This window comes from Schistocerca americana, chromosome X, assembly GCF_021461395.2.
Source record: "Schistocerca americana isolate TAMUIC-IGC-003095 chromosome X, iqSchAmer2.1, whole genome shotgun sequence".
NCBI classification, from domain to species: Eukaryota; Metazoa; Arthropoda; class Insecta; order Orthoptera; family Acrididae; genus Schistocerca; species Schistocerca americana.
In genome coordinates this window covers 802,072,066-802,093,803 of record NC_060130.1, presented here as the reverse complement: position 1 = coordinate 802,093,803, position 21,738 = coordinate 802,072,066, and the positions used below count along the sequence as shown (strand labels likewise).

The window sequence follows — 21,738 nt, the reverse complement described above, 5'->3', positions numbered from 1 at the left end:
AGTCGAAACAAGGCCCCGGAAGTAGACAACATTCCATTAGAACTACTGGCTGCCTTGGGAGAGCCAGTCCTGACAAAACTCTACCATCTGGTGAGCAAGATGTATGAGACAGGCAAAATACACTCAGACTTCAAGAAGAATATAATAATTCCAATCCCAAAGAAAGCAGGTGTTGACAGATGTGAAAATTACCAAACAATCAGTTTAATAAGTCACAGCTGCAAAATACTAATGCAAATTCTTTACAGACGAATGGAAAAACTAGTAGAAGCCAACATTGGGGAAGATCAGTTTGGAGTCCGTAGAAATATTGAAACACATGAAGCAATACTGACCGTACGACTTATCTTAGAAGAAAGATTAAGGAATGACAAACCTACGTTTCTAGCATTTGTAGACTTAGAGAAAGCTTTTGACAATGTTGACTGGAATACTCTCTTTCAAATTCTAAAGGTGGCAGGGGTAAAATACAGGGAACAAAAGGATATTTACGATTTGTACAGAACCAGATGGCAGTTATAAGAGTCGAGGGACATGAAAGGGAAGCAGCGGTTGGGAAGGGAGTGAGACGGGGTTGTAGCCTCTCCCCGATGTTATTCAATCTGTATACTGAGCAAGCTGTAAAGAAAACAAAAGAAAAATTCGGAGTAGGTATTAAAATCCATGGAGATGAAATAAAAACTTTGAGGTTCGACGATGACATTGTAATTCTGTCAGAGACAGCAAAGGACTTGGAAGAGCAGTTGAATGGAATGGACAGTGTCTTGAAAGGAGGATATAAGATGAACATCAACAAAAGCAAAACAAGGATAATGGAATGTAGTCAAATTAAGTCGGGTGATGCTGAGGGAATTAGATTAGGAAATGAGACACTTAAAGTTAGTAAAGGAGTTTTGCTATTTGGGGAGCAAAATAACTGATGACGGTCGAAATAAGGAGGATATAAAATGTAGACTGGCAATGGCAATGAAAGCGTTTCTGAAGAAGAGAAATTTGTTAACATTGAGTATAGATTTAAATGTCAGGAAGTCGTTTCTGAAAGTATTTGTATGGAGTGTAGCCATGTATGGAAGTGAAACATGGTCGATAAATAGTTTGGACAAGAAGAGAATAGAAGCTTTTGAAATGTGGTGCTACAGAAGAATGCTGAAGATTAGATGGATAGATCACATAACTAATGAGGAGGTATTGAATAGAATTGGGGAAAAGAGGAGTTTGTGGCACAACTTGACTAGAAGAAGGGATCGGTTGGTAGGACATGTTCTGAGGCATCAAGGGGTCACCAATTTAGTATTGGAGGGTAGCAGGGAGGGTAAAAATCATAGAGGGAGACCAAGAGATGAATACACTAAGCAGATTCAGAAGGATGTAGGTTGCAGTAGGTACTGGGAGATGAAGAAGCTTGCACAGGATAGAGTAGCATGGAGAGCTACATCAAACCAGTCTCAGGACTGAAGACCACAACAACAACAACAATAAACATAAAATCTATTATAAGTACTGGAGAAACCTGATATCCAGAAAAGACTGGTTCTGTAGTGGCCACTGATAGATACATCTACAAATCACTATCAACAATAAAAATCATCATGGTTTCATCTTGGAAGCATAATTGTATTTTATGTACTTATTTAAGAAGAAAAACCTGGTAGCAGAGGGTGGTTGCAAGCAATGAATTTAGTTTTAATTAATTTATTCTCCAAAGAAAGAACAATACATTAGGTACACTTTACATCAATAAATATACACTCCTGGAAATTGAAAAAAGAACACCGTGAATTCATTGTCCCAGGAAGGGGAAACTTTATTGACACATTCCTGGGGTCAGATACATCACATGATCACATTGACAGAACCACAGGCACATAGACACAGGCAACAGAGCATGCACAATGTCGGCACTAGTACAGTGTATATCCACCTTTCGCAGCAATGCAGGCTGCTATTCACCCATGGAGACGATCGTAGAGATGCTGGATGTAGTCCTGTGGAACGGCTTGCCATGCCATTTCCACCTGGCGCCTCAGTTGGACCAGCGTTCGTGCTGGACGTGCAGACCGCGTGAGACGACGCTTCATCCAGTCCCAAACATGCTCAATGGGGGACAGATCCGGAGATCTTGCTGGCCAGGGTAGTTGACTTACACCTTCTAGAGCACGTTGGGTGGCACGGGATACATGCGGACGTGCATTGTCCTGTTGGAACAGCAAGTTCCCTTGCCGGTCTAGGAATGGTAGAACGATGGGTTCGATGACGGTTTGGATGTACCGTGCACTATTCAGTGTCCCCTCGACGATCACCAGTGGTGTACGGCTAGTGTAGGAGATCGCTCCCAACACCATGATGCCGGGTGTTGGCCCTGTGTGCCTCGGTCGTATGCAGTCCTGATTGTGGCGCTCACCTGCACGGCGCCAAACACGCATACGACCATCATTGGCACCAAGGCAGAAGCGACTCTCATCGCTGAAGACGACACGTCTCCATTCGTCCCTCCATTCACGCCTGTTGCAACACCACTGGAGGCAGGCTGCACGATGTTGGGGCGTGAGCGGAAGACGGCCTAACGGTGTGCGGGACCGTAGCCTAGCTTCATGGAGACGGTTGCGAATGGTCCTCGCCGATACCCCAGGAGCAACAGTGTCCCTAATTTGCTGGGAAGTAACGGTGCGGTCCCCTACGGCACTGCGCAGGATCCTACGGTCTTGGCGTGCATCCGTGCGTCGCTGCGGTCCGGTCCCAGGTCGACGGGCACGTGCACCTTCCGCCGACCACTGGCGACAACATCGATGTACTGTGGAGACCTCACGCCCCACGTGTTGAGCAATTCGGCGGTACGTCCACCCGGCCTCCCGCATGCCCACTATACGCCCTCGCTCAAAGTCCGTCAACTGCACATACGGTTCACGTCCACGCTGTCGCGGCATGCTACCAGTGTTAAAGACTGCGATGGAGCTCCGTATGCCACGGCAAACTGGCTGACACTGACGGCGGCGGTGCACAAATGCTGCGCAGCTAGCGCCATTCGACGGCCAACACCGCGGTTCCTGGTGTGTCCACTGTGCCGTGCGTGTGATCATTGCTTGTACAGCCCTCTCGCAGTGTCCGGAGCAAGTATGGTGGGTCTGACACACCGGTGTCAATGTGTTCTTTTTTCCATTTCCAGGAGTGTATATACACTCAATGAACACAAAAAGTCAGAGGCTCTCCATCACCAAAGATGAATATACAACAAACTAATGGGCTATTTGTATGTCATAAGTCACCTTTCATACTGCCTGCAGAAGTCACTATTTTAGTCACACATGTACCCTCTCACACCACCAGTGTTGTAAGAATTTTTGTGAGCTTGTGTTTGGAAACTTGTTTCAAAATAAATCACACCCAGAGGAATTATCAGTAAGTTTCTTACAAGTTTATAACACTGATCATGATTTTTGCATTTCTGCATCATGTACGGTAAATGTCAATCAAAAATAACTTCTAAATCCAGTGGTTATTTTTCCTGTTGTGTTCCTTTAATATAAGCGTCACAACTGTTCTAATTATCAACTAAATTTTGCACACAATTTTATACGGAGAAATCAAAACACATCCCACAGTTGAAGGTTTCTAAACTGATTTGAATTCTTCGCATAAAATTATAATATTATGTTCATATAACAAAATGTAAACCTTGGTTATTAGGTTCCTGTAAGTATACAGATGTCCATCAGCACTTCCTGGAACAAAATGTAGTTCCATAACAAACTTATTGAACAATATATTTGAAGATCTTGAGGTCCGCTTTAAACCATAAATTACTTTGTTTAGCATACCTGCAGTAGCTGGTTCTACAGTAAATCCTATTGGTACCTTTACATAAATTTCATCACCTAAATTTCCTTGAAGAAAAACACCTTTTACATCCATTTGATTTGCAATCAATTTTTCATGATTTAAAAGAGTAAGTAATGTTTTCAGAGTTTTGCCATAGAGAATATGTTTCATTACAACCTAAACCTTTTCTTTGAGAACAACAGTGAGCAAATAGTCTAGCTTTATAACCACTAATATTATCTGCATAATTGTGTTTCACATTAAAAAGTCACTTAATGTCAATAGCCTTATTGTTTGTATCTCATTCAAATGTTGTCCAGGTCTTGTTTCCATTTAATACTTGCATCTCTTCTGCTACAGCAAGAAGTCATTCTTCTATAGGCCTATACAAGCTGCTGTAGATGCCACTGAAAGTATCTAACAGATCCTCAATGTAATTTCTGCAATCGGTGTAAAACGAAGCAGGTTCAATCCAGTCATTTAACATGAACTCCTCATTATCTTGTCATCATAAATATACATTTATGTTCAAAACTTAAGGATGAAAGTAACTTTTGCATGATGTTTCACTGCCAAGTACTATAGCTTGATGAAACCTGGTCCATACATAGAAAGAACTGCTACACTATAGTGAAAAAAGTAGCTAAAAGAAATATGCAGTGAGATGAACAGTAGTGACACTTGTATTAAAAGACAATAACTACTCTGAAGTCATCCTGATTTGTATGGTCACATGGACATTACAAAAAGCATATTGTGATTGTTAATAGGGTGTATGGTCACCATAGATGACAAGTGTATGCTCTGCAATGTGCTCCTGTGTTGGCCATGAGGTTAGTAAGAAGATTTTGTGGTAGGGCATTCCATTCCCCTGGATTGCTGGATTGTCATTGGTGATTTGGAATAATCGCAGTTAGTCTCCCCAATGCATCCCATAAATGCGATATTGCAATGACAGTGTAATTGTTCTTCATGTGCATCTTGGCATTCAGCCCTAACTTCATCGAACTGTGCAGGTGGAGGAGCTCTTAGAACAAGAGGATATTTGGCAAATGGATTGGCCTGTCCGTTCTGCTGACTTAAATTCCATTGAGCACACGTGGGATATATTTGGGAATGTATTGTAGCACTAGTGACCATCCAGCAGTAGTCAACTGTACAAATAGAGGTAGCGAATATCCTACCACAAAAACTCCTTACCGATCTTGTGGCCAACATGCAAGAACATATGCGTTGCCATCCATGGTAATCACACACCATATTAAGAGACATGTCCCACTTTCTGTAATGTCCAGGGGACTATCATAAATCATGGTGATGTCAGGATGATTATTCTTTCAATTAAAGTGTCATTTCTGTTTGCTCCATTGTGTATTTCTTTTAGTTACCTTCTGTACTATATTGGAGCAGTTCTTACTATGTGTGGTCTAAGTTGAATCGAGCTGTGTTTCATGGTAGTGACACATCATCTGAAAGTTATTTTAGTCATTATCTTTTCCACACTAGAGTAGAATTGTGACTGCATTATAATTATATACAAATTTACCAACTTTCACCTTTGATACAGGATTTAATATTCTTAGTACTGCAGATACATTTTATCCAATCACAAACACTGTGGAGTAATTTTTTTTACTTAAAGTTAATTAATTCAAAAGCTATCAGAATCCGAAGACATCATAGTGTCATTGCCATACAAAAATACATGTGTTTATAGACCAGTTGTTCATGGTTCTGAGAAAGTATGTAGTTCAGTTTAAATATCCATAATTAATTATTAATTATAATGCAGTTTCAAGACATCCAACAATATTTATATCTTGTAATAATTCAAAATTTTGGGCTTATCTTTTGATAAGACTGAAGCCCAAAATTTTCGAAACATTATGATGCTCAGTAGATTTTTCATGTTTGGATTTTTAAAGGAAATATTCAAAGTTTAAAATTTTGTTAAGTAAATTATAAGTGGTAGGTCTCTGAGAAGCTGCAGAATTTTATTAAACATGGAGATACAGTATCATTATAATATCAAAAAATGGTGCCTTGTGTTTCTGTAAAACACAAGGACACAAATCATTGAGTGCATGAAGGAAATGGTCCTAAAAATCTGGGCTGTTTATCTTTATAATTTCTCTCTTTTGTCATAACATACAGTTCTCAACAATTCTTATAGTATTCCTGTGTGTTACATATCACATGGTCTTCTACATAGTCTGTGCTCTTGGCCAACCATAACTGAAACTCAAGTGCAACTGGTCTTCAACTAACTGCTACTGATCTGTAACTAACAACTCCTGATTCATGCCCAGCTATTTATAATCTCACCCTTTGGCAAGAATGCATTACTCCATGGATGACTGATCATGTCTTCTGGATGTTGCACTTTTTTTGTTAGGCAGTGTTAACGTGTACAAAACAGAACAAGTTAGTTAGGTTAGCTTAGCTGAGAAGCAGTTAACATCAGTTGCATTATGGGTTTCGGCCTTCACTATAACTCTGCATTTTGACATGAGGCTCTTACAGCATGTTACTAAGTGGTTCAGTTGGACGAAGTTTTTGAAGTTTTGATTTTTTTTTTAATGAGGTGTCTGTTACTTCTTAATCATGCCCCCTTTGTTTTGGCTTATAACAGACCTGCCTTTCCAAGAGACAGATCAAGCTGATGTGTTTTATAAGTTATTGCAGTTCAAATGAACTTCTGTCATACCTTGATTGTAGTAGTCTTGCTCCTAATATTAATTTTGTGGAATTGTAACAGCATAACAGACAAGATATGACAAGAGACCACATGATTAAGTAGCCCTGGGCTACCAGTATTATAGTATTTCACTGTTTTTTGTATGTGGTTTTAATTAGCATTTATCTGAAAGGAAATAAAATCTAAATATTGAATACCATATAAAAGTCAATAAAGATATGCAGAAACCAAAGTGACACCACTTGTAAATTTGACTTTGAAACATTCAACTTAAGCTGTTTCTATATCTCACATTTTCTAAATCCGTCACACCTCTCTGTGTCAATACTGTGTTAAATATTTCTAAAAATAACTGTAAATTTTACTGTTTTGGTGGAAATAAAATTGGTCTAACAATATATATGTTCAAAAAATGTTGCAGTGGAAACATGTTCATATGGTAGTGGACCAAGAACAATATATACAGCATTTTGTTCACCATGATTTTCACTTCTAAATGATTAGATAGGATGGGAGGAAAATATATAGTTCCTCTTCTAAGCATGCACCATTTTGTGTCCTTACTGAATACCAAAAATTATTCAGCTGCCTTGTAACCACAGAAAGAAAACAAAGCCTTTAAAATGGTTATAGAAAATCACAGGAAGATTCTAAAGTGATTCACTTTACAGGTGAAGCTACAAATGAAAAATGCAGTAACTTCAGCGCAAGTGATGATTACCTCAGACTTCAAATTTATCACTTATATCCACAGACAGAACAAATAATTGTTGTAATATGTCATTTAACAGATTTGGGAACTATATGATGAAAGTATATGAAGCATGTGAGAGCAAAGCATTTGATGAGCAGAGAAGTTGATGTAATATAAGCAAGGTACAACTACCTTGATCTTCAGAAAAAACACATTCAGAGAAAAGTTGCTAGTTACTTTGAGAGAAATTTTTAACTTGTTTATCATGTAACATTACTCAGACACTTGTGATGGGTGTTTTAGAAAAGATTTATGCACAAGAAATAGGAGAAGATAGGATTATGTTGGTATAACAAAATTTGCAATACAGTTGCTCAGGCAAGCTGCTTTCTCAACTTCACACAGTCAAAATTTTACTGTCAAGTATTGCTGCATTGTTTTCTGCATTGTATTTCTTCTTTTTGCTTACAGGTTTAATCTCACTGAGAAGGAAGGTTCTGCTGACAGGAAAGTTCCTATTCAACCTCTAGTATTTTATTCAAAGGATGGGAATGTTTCACGTTATAATTTAAGAAAGGTAAGTAAACCGGTTACCTATTACTCACACTAAAGTATTAATTGAAGACAGAATGAAAATTATTAATAGTATATGAGTTATGACAGAAAATTTCAATTTTGGAAAAGGAAGGAATAAGACCAGGACAATGGATTAGTGCAAAGATTACTGAAGTACAGTTATGAACAAACAGCAGCAAGGCAAGGGAGGAAGTCAAATTACCACAATATGTACAGATGTTCACTCAGTCACATATCAAAGCTGTGAAGCCAATTAGCAATTTGAAATGTAGTTTGTATATGGAACCCATCAGCATCTCTGTATAAAATGAGACAGAACTCGAATCTCACTTTGATCAATCTTGACACTTTCTGAAACATCACGAGATATCAACGCTACCACCCGACTGGAGACCTGAGAAAACTTCATCAATAGTTTATGCTGGGAAAGCCTACAGTCAAATATTGAACTTTTTTGTCATTGGTTCAATTGTCTTTGTAATGTTACCTAGAAGGAGAGTTTTTTTATTAGGAACCAGTTACAATGATATCTTTGCCTGTCAGCAAAACAAGTAAGTGATAGCATTGTTTTGCATATTCACACCATATCATTTCAATATGGTAATGGAAATTCCTTGGTAGAACATAAATATCAAAGCAATAACTGTAACAATTCACTGTATAGTTGAAATGCTGAGTTAACAAAAGGTACACAAGCAAGACTGAGACAGATATAAAAGTGTTGGTAGCTTTCAGATGAATCCTCTTCCAGAGCCCAATATATATGGGTACATGTGTGTGGCCACAGTGCTACAGCTGACTAAATGTGTCAGTATTGAAGTTCAGCTTGGTTGAGCAATTGTGGAGAATGGAGGAGGCAAATGAGTAATAAGGAAGGGAAGAGAATGGTAGCTTACACATTGGTGGAAGAGTCAACAGACCCACAAGACAGGAATACTGATGGTGTAAAGATGTGAATTCGAAAGGGAAGACAGAACAGTGGAAGACATAGGCTACAGAGAAGAGGGTATTGGTGGATTATGCATAAGGTTGGAGTCATGAGGCATGGTTAAAGATGAGTGTGATGCAGGGGCTAAGGGAAGTTATGGCCAGGAGGACTGCGATATGGACTTGCCAAAGGCCTACTCCCCTTCTCACAGTTTCTACAGTGGAAACACTTTTTGCCACCAACCTCTCCAACCAAAGGTAACCAAAAGCCAACAATGAATCTTACCTGTCCCAGTTCATACTTCTGTGCAACCATGAACTTTCTCCACTCCCACCTAGTTGCCCTATGGTTGCCTTCTCCACAAATTTCTTACCTACAGTTTGGTTTCACTCTCCTTTCTTTAAGCCCTTTCCTAAGAACACAAACTTCCCAATGAAGGGAAGAACAGTCATTCACAACCTGAAGAGAGATGATGATTTAATTATCCTTCTTGCAGACGAAGTCCCCATCCCTATTGTCATGAACTGCAGTGATTAACTTACACAAAGTATTCACCAATTGTCTGCCTCTTCAACCTACAAGCTCTAGCATAGTGATCCCATCCCACAAGTCCAACGTGACCCCCAGTTAATAGTCAAATCCTTGGGTCCAAATCAGAATCTCTCCTTTGAATCCATCTCACTCCTAATCCCAACTGTCCACACATATCCACCTTCAACTTTCTTTCAAAAATCCCCAAATAAAGAATCTTACCTCTTGTTGATGAACATTCCCAAACAACAGCCCACAGTCTAGTTTCCCATATCAAAGACATGGACCACTTCCTTCACTGCCATTCTACCATCCCCACCCCATTACCACTTCCATCCCTAATCAGTCACTACTGATGCCACCTCTCTACTCACAAAAATATCCCATGTCCATGGCCTTGCTGCACTGCCTCTCCGGAAAAAAGATGGCGGCGCGCGTTGATGTAGTAATAAATCGCTCGGTAAACTATGAGTATTTAGCGTCTACAAAGTGCATATCATGTGATAAAATAGTAAAAAGCGGTATTAGAACTTGCCCAGTGATGCATGTGTGGTATCATCCACACTGCTTTGCGAAAGTAAATCTCGAAAACATATCGTGTGCTTGTGGAACAAAGTGCAACGGTTATCTAGATGCGACTGGAATGTATCGTGAAAATCGCGAAACCAATGTATTAGAAACACTGCAGAAAGAACTTCAAACCGCAAGACAACATGCTCAGCTACTGGAAAGCATGATCAAAAACCTTTCTGAACCGCCACATAAGGAAAAAGTTCGAAATTTGTACAGTGATGTTGTTTTAAATACTTGTACTAACGAAAGAAATGACGCTCCATTGAAGAAGAGTGAACATGAAAAATGTGAAACAGTAAACAAAGGTAAGAGTGAACATATAAAATGTGAAACAGTAAATAAAGGTAACCTACAAAGTGCTTCTGAACACTTCTCGTGTAATTTAAAAATGGTTAAGAAAAATGACTGCAGTAAGTTGAAAACAAACACGAACATGAGTCAGCTTACAAATAACAAAAAACAGGTACTGTTACTTTCAGATAGTCACGGTAGGAACTGTGCAGAAGTACTGAACGAAATTTCAACAACCAGCTATAAATTTACATCTTTGATAAAGCCAAATGCTATATTCAAAGAAACAACATGCAATATACAAAACAAAACGTCTAGTCTAGGACAAAATGATTATGTTGTCGTCTTAGCTGGTGCAAACGATATTAATGGATCAAAACGTGGTTTTATGACATCACTAGATGAAACGATCACAAAAACTAGGCACACACAACTAATTCTATGCACAATACCGTACAGATATGACATGCCAAATGAAAACTGCAAAATCTACCAAATGAAGAGTTACTTGATGCAGAAGGCATCTTACAGTGAACACATCAGAGTTTTAGATGTAAATAGCTTCCTCCAACGGAAAGACTTCACCAGGCATGGGCTTCACTTACATAAAAATGGGAAAAAGAAACTGTGTGTTAATCTGCTGAATGCCATCAAAAGTCCACTGGTAACAAGAAGTGCCATAAAACGTGTTACACCAGGACATCAAACATATTCGTGGTCCAATGAAGCTAGTTTGGTGGACAATCTCAGAAGAATGAGCAATACTACAGCTGAACCAACAGCAACACCAGGAGCTGAAGAGCCATCAGTAACAACAACAAAAGTGAATATGCAGTCAGGGTCATCAAGAAAAACACCAGAAACAGTTTTAGAAAAGAAGAAGGTATCCACAGTCAGCACTAAGTCACCAACAACATCCTATGCAAATATCTCGTCAAGTGCCACAAATCAGTCAGCCCACGACATCCAAGTGGAAACAGCAAAAAATGTGCAGCCACACTCCAAATCAGCACCACTGGAAACTGTGACAAGATCTTCAACACGAAAACGCAGACCTCCAGTCCGCAGCCAGGATTTTTTATGGGCAAGAACACCAGTAGCTCCCTGCTAGCAGCAAACCAAAGGAAAACAGGTGCAGAGCAAAATTTTCATGAACCAAAACTACAAGAAAACCCGGTGAGTGGTGTCAAAAATCATTCCATTGGAAAACAGTCACTATTATCCTTTAAAATATTACACCATAATGTGCAGTCAATGTTTAATAAGTTACTAGAAATAGATCTCTTCCTAAAAACAAAGCCACACTTAGATGTTCTCTGTATTACTGAACACTGGTTAACAGAAGACAAAATTAAAAAAACCCCACTTGGCGAATTTACTCTAGCTGGGTATTCTTGTCGGAACAAAAGTAAGGGAGGTGGTACAGCAATCTATGTCAAAAAATATTTAAGATACAAAAGCCTCACAAAGTACAATAATATGCAAATAGAAACAGACTTTGAATTCTCCTTAATTATCTTAACAGACTATAACCTATTGATACTGAATATATATAGAGCCCCTGATGGAAACATCCAAACCTTCAAACACTCCCTCGAAGCACTACTCACAAAAATTCACTCACTAAACAAAAATCTATTAATAAGTGGAGACTTTAATATTGACTTCCTCACACCTGGAAAAAACAAAGACGAATTGTTGAATATTACAAATTCATTCAACCTATCCCCAACTGTAAACACACCAACCAGGATCACAAAAAATTCAAGAACAGCTCTAGATCAGATTTTCATAAACACAGACAAACTGCACCACTCAATCGAAGTCATCAGCACAGGTTACAGTGACCATGAAGCCCAAATACTAACAGCGAATTTAAATTACATAGGACAATATCCCACAATAACTAAAATGCAAAGGCAATTTAATGATGATAATATAAGGCTTTTTAACTATCTGTTAAGGGCTGAAAACTGGGCAGAGGTCTATAAAGAAAATGATGTAAACTACATATTTAATTCCTTCCATGAAACATTTCTCCAACACTTCAATACTGCATTTCCACTGAAATCCAGGAAAATTGGAAACAAACACACAAACTCATGGGTAACAAAAGGGATAAGGATTTCCAGCCAAAAAAAGCGTGACTTAAAAAATCACATGAAACACCATGACGTCGATGATCAGTTTAGGTCATATTGTAAGACCTATTTTGCAATCTATAGGAAAGTTATCCAACAAGCAAAAAAATTATACAATGATAAATTTATAAAGGAATCTAACAATAAAATGAAAGGCTTGTGGACGGTTGTAAAAAATGAAACAAACAGCAAGCAGCATGTTATAAACAAAACATTAAAACTAAACCTAAATGATGAAGTCACATCAGATCCCCAAAAAATAGTAAATGGTTTTAATGACTATTTTAGCAAAATAGCAGAAAACCTGATAAAGAACAACTGCCACAGACCAAATGCTCAACACCAAACACTAATAGAAACCGCACCGGTACAGGCATCAATGTTTCTTCACAAAGTCTCCAATCCTGAAGTACTTACAGTTATAAAAGGACTAAAGAATAAGTACTCCAGTGGTAGTGACAATATTCCTGATTTAATTGTTAAGAAATGTGGAGAATCCATTGTAGAACCCCTAACCCACATAATAAATGCATCCTTTACAAACGGAGTTTTCCCTGACCTACTAAAGACTTCTAAAATTACCCCACTTCACAAAAAGGGCTCTAAAAATGATGTAGCCAATTACCGGCCCATAGCACAACTCAGCTCATTCTCAAAAATATTTGAAAAATTATTTTACACCAGATTGGAAGACTTTACTAATAAACTATCCTTATTGACAAAACACCAGCATGGTTTTAGAAAGCAAAAGACAACTACCACAGCTATTTATGAATATCTCAACGAAACCTTAAAAGCACTGGATAATAAGGAAATCACTACTGGTATCTTTTTAGATTTATCCAAAGCATTTGATGTAATTGACCATACCATACTCCTTAAGAAGTTAGCAAATAAAGGTATAAGAGGAATTGCAAACAAATGGTTAGAATCTTACCTGTCAAACAGATTTCAAAAAGTTGAAATTAATTTTGAAAAAAAGAATACAACCACCCATCAATCTACTGTCCACTCCTCTGACACAATGCCTATTAGATATGGTGTGCCACAAGGCTCAATCCTGGGACCCATACTGTTTCTGCTATACATTGATGATATAAGCACAAAGCTTGCTACAGGACATACCACACTATTTGCCGATGACACAAGTATTCTAATAACGGGTACTGATACAGAGGACCACAACCAAAAAATTAAACCGCTTATGTCGTCACTCAGCAAATGGTTCAACGAGAACAAACTGATTATAAACATACAGAAAACAACCTACATCAACTTCAGACTCTCATCCCAAAAACAAGAAATGCCTGATGTGATTCTAAATAACCAAGAGCTTATGTGTGTGGACTCTGTCAAGTTTCTTGGCATATGGCTTGCAGAAAATCTTAAGTGGGAGACACACACAAATTATATCTCAAAAAAGCTCTCAACTGTGTGTTACATTTTAAGGATACTCAAAAAATCAGTCACAAAATCTGTTCTCATACATGTATATTATGCTTACTTCCATTCTACATTACAGTATGGAATCATATTTTGGGGGAACTCACCTGGAGGTAGATATATTTTCAAAATGCAAAAAATGGCAATACGCATAATATGTAATCTAAGACATAATGAATCATGCAGACAACATTTCAAAACAAATGGCATTATGACACTGCCCTCTGCTTACATTTATAATATCGTCTCATTTGTCAAGTCATACCTGTTAAACAATGACTGCACACTAAAATTCAATGGAGATATTCATAACTATGCAACAAGGCAGCAATCTGACCTACATATGATTCAGTCCAGAACTACCTGCTACCAAAAAAGTGTTTTAAATGTTGGGATAAAAATGTATAATAATTTACCCAATGAAATCAAAGCAACAAAGAACCCAAGAGCCTTCACACATAAGTTAAAAAAATATCTCTTGGACCATTGCTTTTATGCAGTTGATCATTTTTTTGAAAGGGGTTAAAAATGTAAAAAATATGATAAATGTTCAATTAGGTCTGAAAATTATATACTGTGCATGTCTATGAAATACACTGGACTACTTTACTATTACATTTGTATTGGCTGTTTGTATTTTACCATACAACATTTGCATTTACTGTTTTGTTAAAGATAGCTAACTTCCTCATTGCAAAATAATGTAAAAACAATTTATTAAATATTACCTGCAAATATGTTCCCTTGCCCTATCCAATATCGTATGTAAAACCTTACATCTCTTTGATTTGTATTAACTGTTTTGTTGAAGAAAGATAATTTCCTTGCTACAAAATAATGTAAACATCAATTTGTAAAAATTACTGTAAATAGCTCTCTTGACCTATCCAATATCATATGTACAGCTGTACAATACTATGATTGCCTGGATCAATAAAAATACAATACAATACAATACAATAATGTCCTACCAGCTCCAGATCCACCACCTCATTCCTTCAACAAATTACAAATTACATCTTTACACATAAAAATTTTTTCTTTGAGAAGAAAATAAGCAAAAAATGGTTCAAATGCCTCTGAGCAGAGGTCATCAGTCCCCTATAACTTAGAACTACTTAAACCTAACTAATCTAAGGACATCACACACATCCATGCACAAGACAGGATTCAAACCTGTGACCATAGCCATCGTTTGGTTCCAGACTGAAGTGCCTAGAACCACTTGGCCACACTGGTCGGCAAAATAAGCAAAGAAATTTGTGGCATACTCAAGGTAACCCACATGACACCCTTCTATGCCAACCTATTTGTGAGCCATATAGAAGAAGCCTTCCAAACCACCAAAAATATCTAGATCCTTGTCTGATTCAGGTTCTTTGATGATATCTTCATGATTTGGACCAAGGGCAAAACACACTCTCTTGTCATTCCTCTGCAGCCTCAATGTTTTCCCTCCCATGAACTTCATTTGGTCCTCCACAGACCAGTGTGTCACCACCACACCTCTTCAGTAACTCCAGACAAACCTCTGTACATCTGAAGCCCACTAACCACTGGCAATACCAGCAGTTTGATAGTTGTCATTCATTACAGATTAAAAAGTGCCTTCCACATAGTCTGTCTATCCATGGATTGTGCATCTATAGTTATGAGCATTCCTTACCCAATGTGCTGAAGGTCTTAATGACACCTTCACAGACAGACATTACCACACAAACATAGCTTGCAAACAGATTTCCTGTGCTGTATCCACATATGCACATAAACCTCTCAACATCCCCATGAACCAACTGCAGAGGAGCACCCTCCTCATCACCTAATATCATCCCATACTGGAACAACTTAACCATATCCTTTTCAAGGGCTTTGACCACTTATCATTGTGAAAGACCCAAATGCAAGACCTGTCAGATGCATCCACCCAATACAATCAACTTCAGATCAGTGGCATGACAACCTGTGAAAAGTCACATCATATACTAATTCAGTATTAACTTTTGCACAATATTTCATTGGGCATGACCACCACCCAGCTGTCCACCTGAATGAATGCCCTCACCAAACTGTGGTCACAAGCAGAGTTGACCATCTAGTAGCGTAAACCACTGCTCCGTTTCAATGGATGCCTCATAACCTGTACTATATGGATCCTTACCCTAAATCCTTACTCTCAAGTCTAGCTTCTCTGAATTATGTAGATGGGACTTGTCCTTACAATATAGCTTTCGATTCTGTAACCCCAGTCTCAACATCTGCTACCACCATCCTCACATGGTCATTCGTCCTTGCCCCATGAACCTATCCTCTCTCATACTGCACCCACACCTGCTGTCCACAGTCCCCCTTTTCTTCTGTTATATCTCTCACTCTCAATCCACTCCTACACATCACATCCACTGTGCACAACGCACATTGCCTGCAGCCAGAACAAGCTCACTGTTTGCAACATGCCTATCCAGTGTGCCTACTCTACATCTATCTACATCTACATCCATACTCTGCAAGCCACCTGACGGTGTGTGGCAGAGGATACCCTGAGTACCTCTATCGGTTCTCCCTTCTATTCCAGTCTCCCTCTCCCTCTCAGATGACCATCCCTCCCACACCCTCCCTTGTCCCTCTGCCCACTCCACTTGATACAACTCCTCACCCCAGTCAAGCTGCAGCACCAGCACAAAATAGTTGGCAGGGACAGTACAGCTGTGCAAGAGTATTTGTATATAAGTATGTATATGTATGTGTATTCTATAAGCTCTGAAGAGGGAGTTGTCTGGAAGATAGCAACATTACCAGTCTCATTTATGTGCCTATCAATAAGTCAAGGCCTCAGTTATAAGATGAGTTATTAGTTTTACACCTTCTGTTATTTATTTATTTATTTACACATCAAGTTCCATAGGACCAAACTGAGGAGCAAATTTCCAAGGTCATGGAACGTGTCAGTACATGAAATTAAAACATAAAAGTAATAACAGATAAATGTTTAAGAACCCCAAAAAAGTCAATCTATAAGTTTAAGTAAACACAATCAACAATACAACACAAATCAGCTTAATTTTTCAAGGCTCTCCTCGACAGAATAGAGGGAGTGACACATCAGGAAACTCCATAGTTTTGATTTGAAAGTGCATGGATTACTACTAAGATTTTTGAATTAGAGTGGTAGCTTATCAAAAATGGATGCAGCAGTATACTGCACACCTTTCTGCACAAGAGTTAAGGAAGTCTGATCCAAATGCAGGTTGGATTTCTGCCAAGTATTAACTGAGTGAAAGCTGTTCATTCTTGGGAATAAGCTAATATTGTTAACAAGAAATGACAGTAAGGAATATATGTATTGGGAGGCCAATGGCAAAATACTCAGACTTGTGAACAGGGGTCGACAAGAGGTTCATGAACTTTCACCACTTATTGTCCAAACAAAGTAGACTAATTTTTGTGTCGAATGATAACTTACTTCGTATACTGTTTGAATAGTATATGGCAGCATTAAGTCTGTGAATGAGATCCTGAATGTGGACTTTCAATGACAGTTTACTATGTATCTGAACACCTATAAATTTGAACTGTTCAGTTGCACTAAATATATGCCCATTCTGAGAAGTTAAAACGTCAGGTTTTGTTGAATTGTGTGTTAGAAACCATAAAAACTGAGTCTTACTGTGATTATCATTAGTTTATTTTCTACAAGCCATGAACTTAGGTTATGAACTGCACTATTTGAAACTGAACCAATGTATACGCAACATCCTTTACTGCCAAGCTAGTGTCATCAGCGAACAGAAATATTTTAGAGCTACCCGTAATACTAGAGGGCATATCATTTATATAAATAAATAAGGAACAGGAGTGACCCCAGCACTGATCCCTGCCCCCCTCCCCCCTCCCCCCACTTGACCGTTCCCCACTCAGACCTCACATCACAGTCATTCTCAACATTGTGAATAATGACCATTTGCTGTCTGTTGCTAAAGTAACAGGTGAACCAATTGTGAGCTACTCCCTGTATTCTGTATTGGTCCAACTTCTGGAGCAATATTTTGTGATCAACACAATCAAACGCCTTAGTTAAATCAAAAAATATGCCTAGCATTCGAAACCTTTTGTTTAACCCATCCAATACCTCACAGAGAAAAGAGAATGTAGCATTTTCATTTGTTAAATGACTTCTAAAGCCAAACTGTACATTTGATAGCAAATTTTGTGATATAAAATGATCAATTATCATTACATACACAGCCTTTTCAATAACTTTATCAAACACTGATGGCACAGGAATAGGTCTAAAAATGTCTACATTATCCCTTTCTCCATTTTTATAAAGCGGATTTACTACTGACTACTGTAATCATTCAGAAAACTGACGATTTCTAAAGGAAAAATTACAAATATAGCTAAATACAGGGCTAACGGGTGCAGCATAGTACTTTAATATTCTGCTAGGCACTCCATCATAACCACAAGAGTCCTCAGTCTTCAGTGATTTAATTATTGACTCAACCTTTCCCTTGTCTGTATCACAGAGGAGTATTTCAGACATCAATCTTAGAAAGGCATTTGCCAAGAGAGTTATATGATTCCCTGTAGAAGCTAAATTTTTATTTAATTCATCCACAATGCTCAGTAAATGATTGTTTAATACTGTATATATATCTGATTTATCAGTAACAGAAATCTTTTACTGCAAACTGACTTTATAACGTTGACCTTGTGCTGCTGACCAGACACTTCCTTCACAACTGACCATACGGTTTTAATTTTATCCTCTGAATTAGCTATTCTGTTTGCATACCACATACGCTTTGTCTTCCTAATAATGTTTTTAAGCATCTTACAGTACAGTTTGTCATGGGCTACTGTAGCATAATTGTGACTACTTCTAACATTTTGATATAATTCCCACTTTGTTCTACATGATATCCTTATCCGACTGGTCAGCCACCCAGGCTGCCTATTACTGCTAGTACCCCGTTTAGAAGTTCTAGTGGAAAGCAACTCTCAAAGAGCATGAGAAATGTGTTAAGGTAAGCATTATATTTATCATCTATGTTATCGGCACTATAAACATCCTGCCACTCTTGTTCCTTACAAGGTTTCAAAAACTATTGCTGTTGGATTAACTTCACTTCATAGTTTGTAATTACATGTGACATTATCTGAGTACAAAAGCCTTTTAGTGTTAAAATTTGTGCATCATGGTCTGAAAGGCCATTCACCCTTTTACTTACAGAATGCCCATCTAGTAATGAAGAATACACACACACACACACACACACACACACACTCACTGGTCATACTGGACTCAAGAGTCTATTACCGCAGCAACGTATTTTCGCCATCTGTCCCTGTCTTGGGCTATTTCCTTCCATTCACCTTCAATACCTAGGCTCTTCAAATCAGCCTTCACATTGTCTACCCATCTACACCTCGGTCTCCCCACAGGACGTTTTCCCTCTAAGTGCCCTACCAGTACTCTGCGCGCTGACCTGCCCTCATGCATTCGGGCTATGTGACCCGCCCATCGCAGCCTATGTGATTAGTAATGAAGAATGAATAAAATATTGTCTATGGCTGTGCTGCTGTTCCCCTGCACCCTAGTTGGAAAAAAACACAGTCTGCATGAGACTGTATAAATTTAGGCGATCTACCAACATCCTTTTTCTTGCACCATCATATACAAAATTTATGTTGAAGTCATGACATGTAACAAATTTCTGGTACTTCCTACAATCAAGAACCCTCTCTAGTTTGAGCAGAAATACTCTGAAGTCAGAGTTAAGGGACCTATAAACAACAACAATTAGCAGTTTAGTGTCACTAAATTCGACTGTCTCTGCACAACATTCAAATATATGTTCAGTGCAGTGCCTTGATACCTCTATAGACTGAAATGGAATACTGTTTTTTTGTGCATAGCCACTCCCCCACCCCACAAGGAACTCCTTGAAAAAACTGCCAGCTAATCTGTATCCTGGTAAAGGAAGGCTCTGAATTGTCAAATTACTTAAGTGGTGCTGCAACATACTAATAATTTCAGAGTCAACATCTATAAGCAGTTCACTAATCTTATCTCTAATACCTCCTATATTTTGATGAAATATGCTAATTCCTTCTCTACTAGGAAACGTGGCATCCTCTGAGGGTGAGTCCTTAGTTAGAGGGACTTCCTTTAAGCAGGTATAGCTATCAGCTGACTTCAATCTAAAAAAGGTGCAGCTCTAATGCCAGCTACTACAGGAATTTTTCCATGAGTGATATCACCACCATCCACTATACCCCTTCCCATACCCACTGAGGTGCAGACCATGCCTAGTGAAACCCGATCTACTGATAGACCCAACTGGCACCACTGAAAAGTGACCTATGCCCTCTGCCATCAGCGCCCCCTCCAGCCCCATGTTAATGCACCTAACAGCCGCATTAAGATGAGGCTGATCATGATGCTGGAACATTTGCACAAAATGCACATTAGTGTCACCAGTTTGAATAGCTATCTTTACCAGGTCGCCACCTACATAATATTCCCTGTCTCTATCAAGACTGTTCCCTGCTCGACCCACTATCACTACCTGATCCTCCTTCATAAAATTCTTACATAACTCCCATATGCTGTCAGTCACCTGAGCCAACCCTGGACTAGGCTTCACAATGCTGGTGACCTGGTACTCACTCCCCAACACTTCCTGAAACTGCTAGCCCACACCTCTACCATGTGAATTACCTAGTAGCAGAACCTCCTTCTTTCTGTTAGACTTTGCAACTGACCTAGGCCTCCTAACTGCTGAGGACTGTTGCATGTTCCCTACATCTACAGCCACAAGAAGCTCCTCACCACTCAATTCTGACAGTTGGACAAATCTATTGCATATACGCAAAGTATAACTGTCTGGATACCTCCTCCTCCTAGGCGCCTTCTTGGCAACTGCAAGTTCCCATTCCCCACCACCCTTCACCCTCCTCTACATATGTAGTTCCTCCTTTGCGCATTTTAACTGCACCTGAAGGGCACAGATCTTATGCTCCTGCTCCTCTGTCAACTTATTTCTACTACAGACTCTGCATTTCCAGGAGAGGATCACCATGCTAGAATGCCAACTGGCTTCCCCACTGCATCCCCCCCCCCCAAATGAAAATACTTTGAACAAATCCCTCACCATAACCCACTACTGACGAACCTGCAACAGAGCCCACACTTCTCACTCATGGTAAAGCTATATGTCTATGTTACCTAAGTTCAGTTACACCACTAGAACTATTTATAGTAACAATAGTGGTCTCGAAATTTTCTGTGTACTAAGAAAGCAACTACTTGTATTAATACTACTGCACCACAGGTAATACCAATACCAACAAAACTTCACAAAATTATTAGCTAAAAATAAAAATTCAAGTGGCCATTGGAACACTTGATGAAGTTAAAACTATGAATGAAAATTTTACTGAGATATTTCACTAGAAACAAGAAGAAATGTCAGCTGAAAACTAAAGCATGAAATTTAATAACCGATTTCAATGCACAGAAAACTCTAAAAAACACAGAGAGTGAATGTTTCCAAAAGTTTGTTAAATCATTATTTCATCACAAACAGCATGAAACACCACTGAAAACTATTAAATTTATTAACTGTATAACAACACAAAAGAAACTTTGTCAGTACTTAGCTTTATAACCGCTACAGCTGCAACTACATGCCACAAAATGTAAGCACACTACTGAAATATATGATTTCATAAGATACACAGAAGGATACTGTTTTTGCATGAATATCTGTTCTAGTAGAAGTCTCATGCATGTCAAAAGTCTTTATGAATATAATTCTGTATTTCAGTTTGGAGAACTGCCTTTCCATCTGGTTAGATCAAGAAGATTCCAGGATTTGTTTGAAAATGTCTTATTTAACTACGAGTGGCTGCATGCAAAGTTATCCTCATGTCCTCTCCAAGCAGTACTCAGTGATTTTGAAGATGCTTGTGTGAATGTGGGAGACAGAGAGGCAACAAGGTAAGAGATATGAGATCAGGTGTGCAACCTGGTTGTTGAAAT

The 21,738-nt window shown here is 38.7% G+C and overlaps 1 protein-coding gene across 1 annotated transcript in view; it reads left to right on the top strand.

Annotated features, from left to right (window-relative positions):
- Positions 1 to 21,738, top strand: part of LOC124556328 (NACHT and WD repeat domain-containing protein 2) — a 314,048-nt gene that overhangs the window by 131,933 nt on the left and 160,377 nt on the right. Inside the window, exons 14-15 of the mRNA XM_047130299.1 lie at positions 7,680 to 7,785; positions 21,524 to 21,696. Coding sequence (XP_046986255.1) covers positions 7,680 to 7,785; positions 21,524 to 21,696 — 279 coding nt within the window. The remainder of the gene's footprint in view (positions 1 to 7,679; positions 7,786 to 21,523; positions 21,697 to 21,738) is intronic.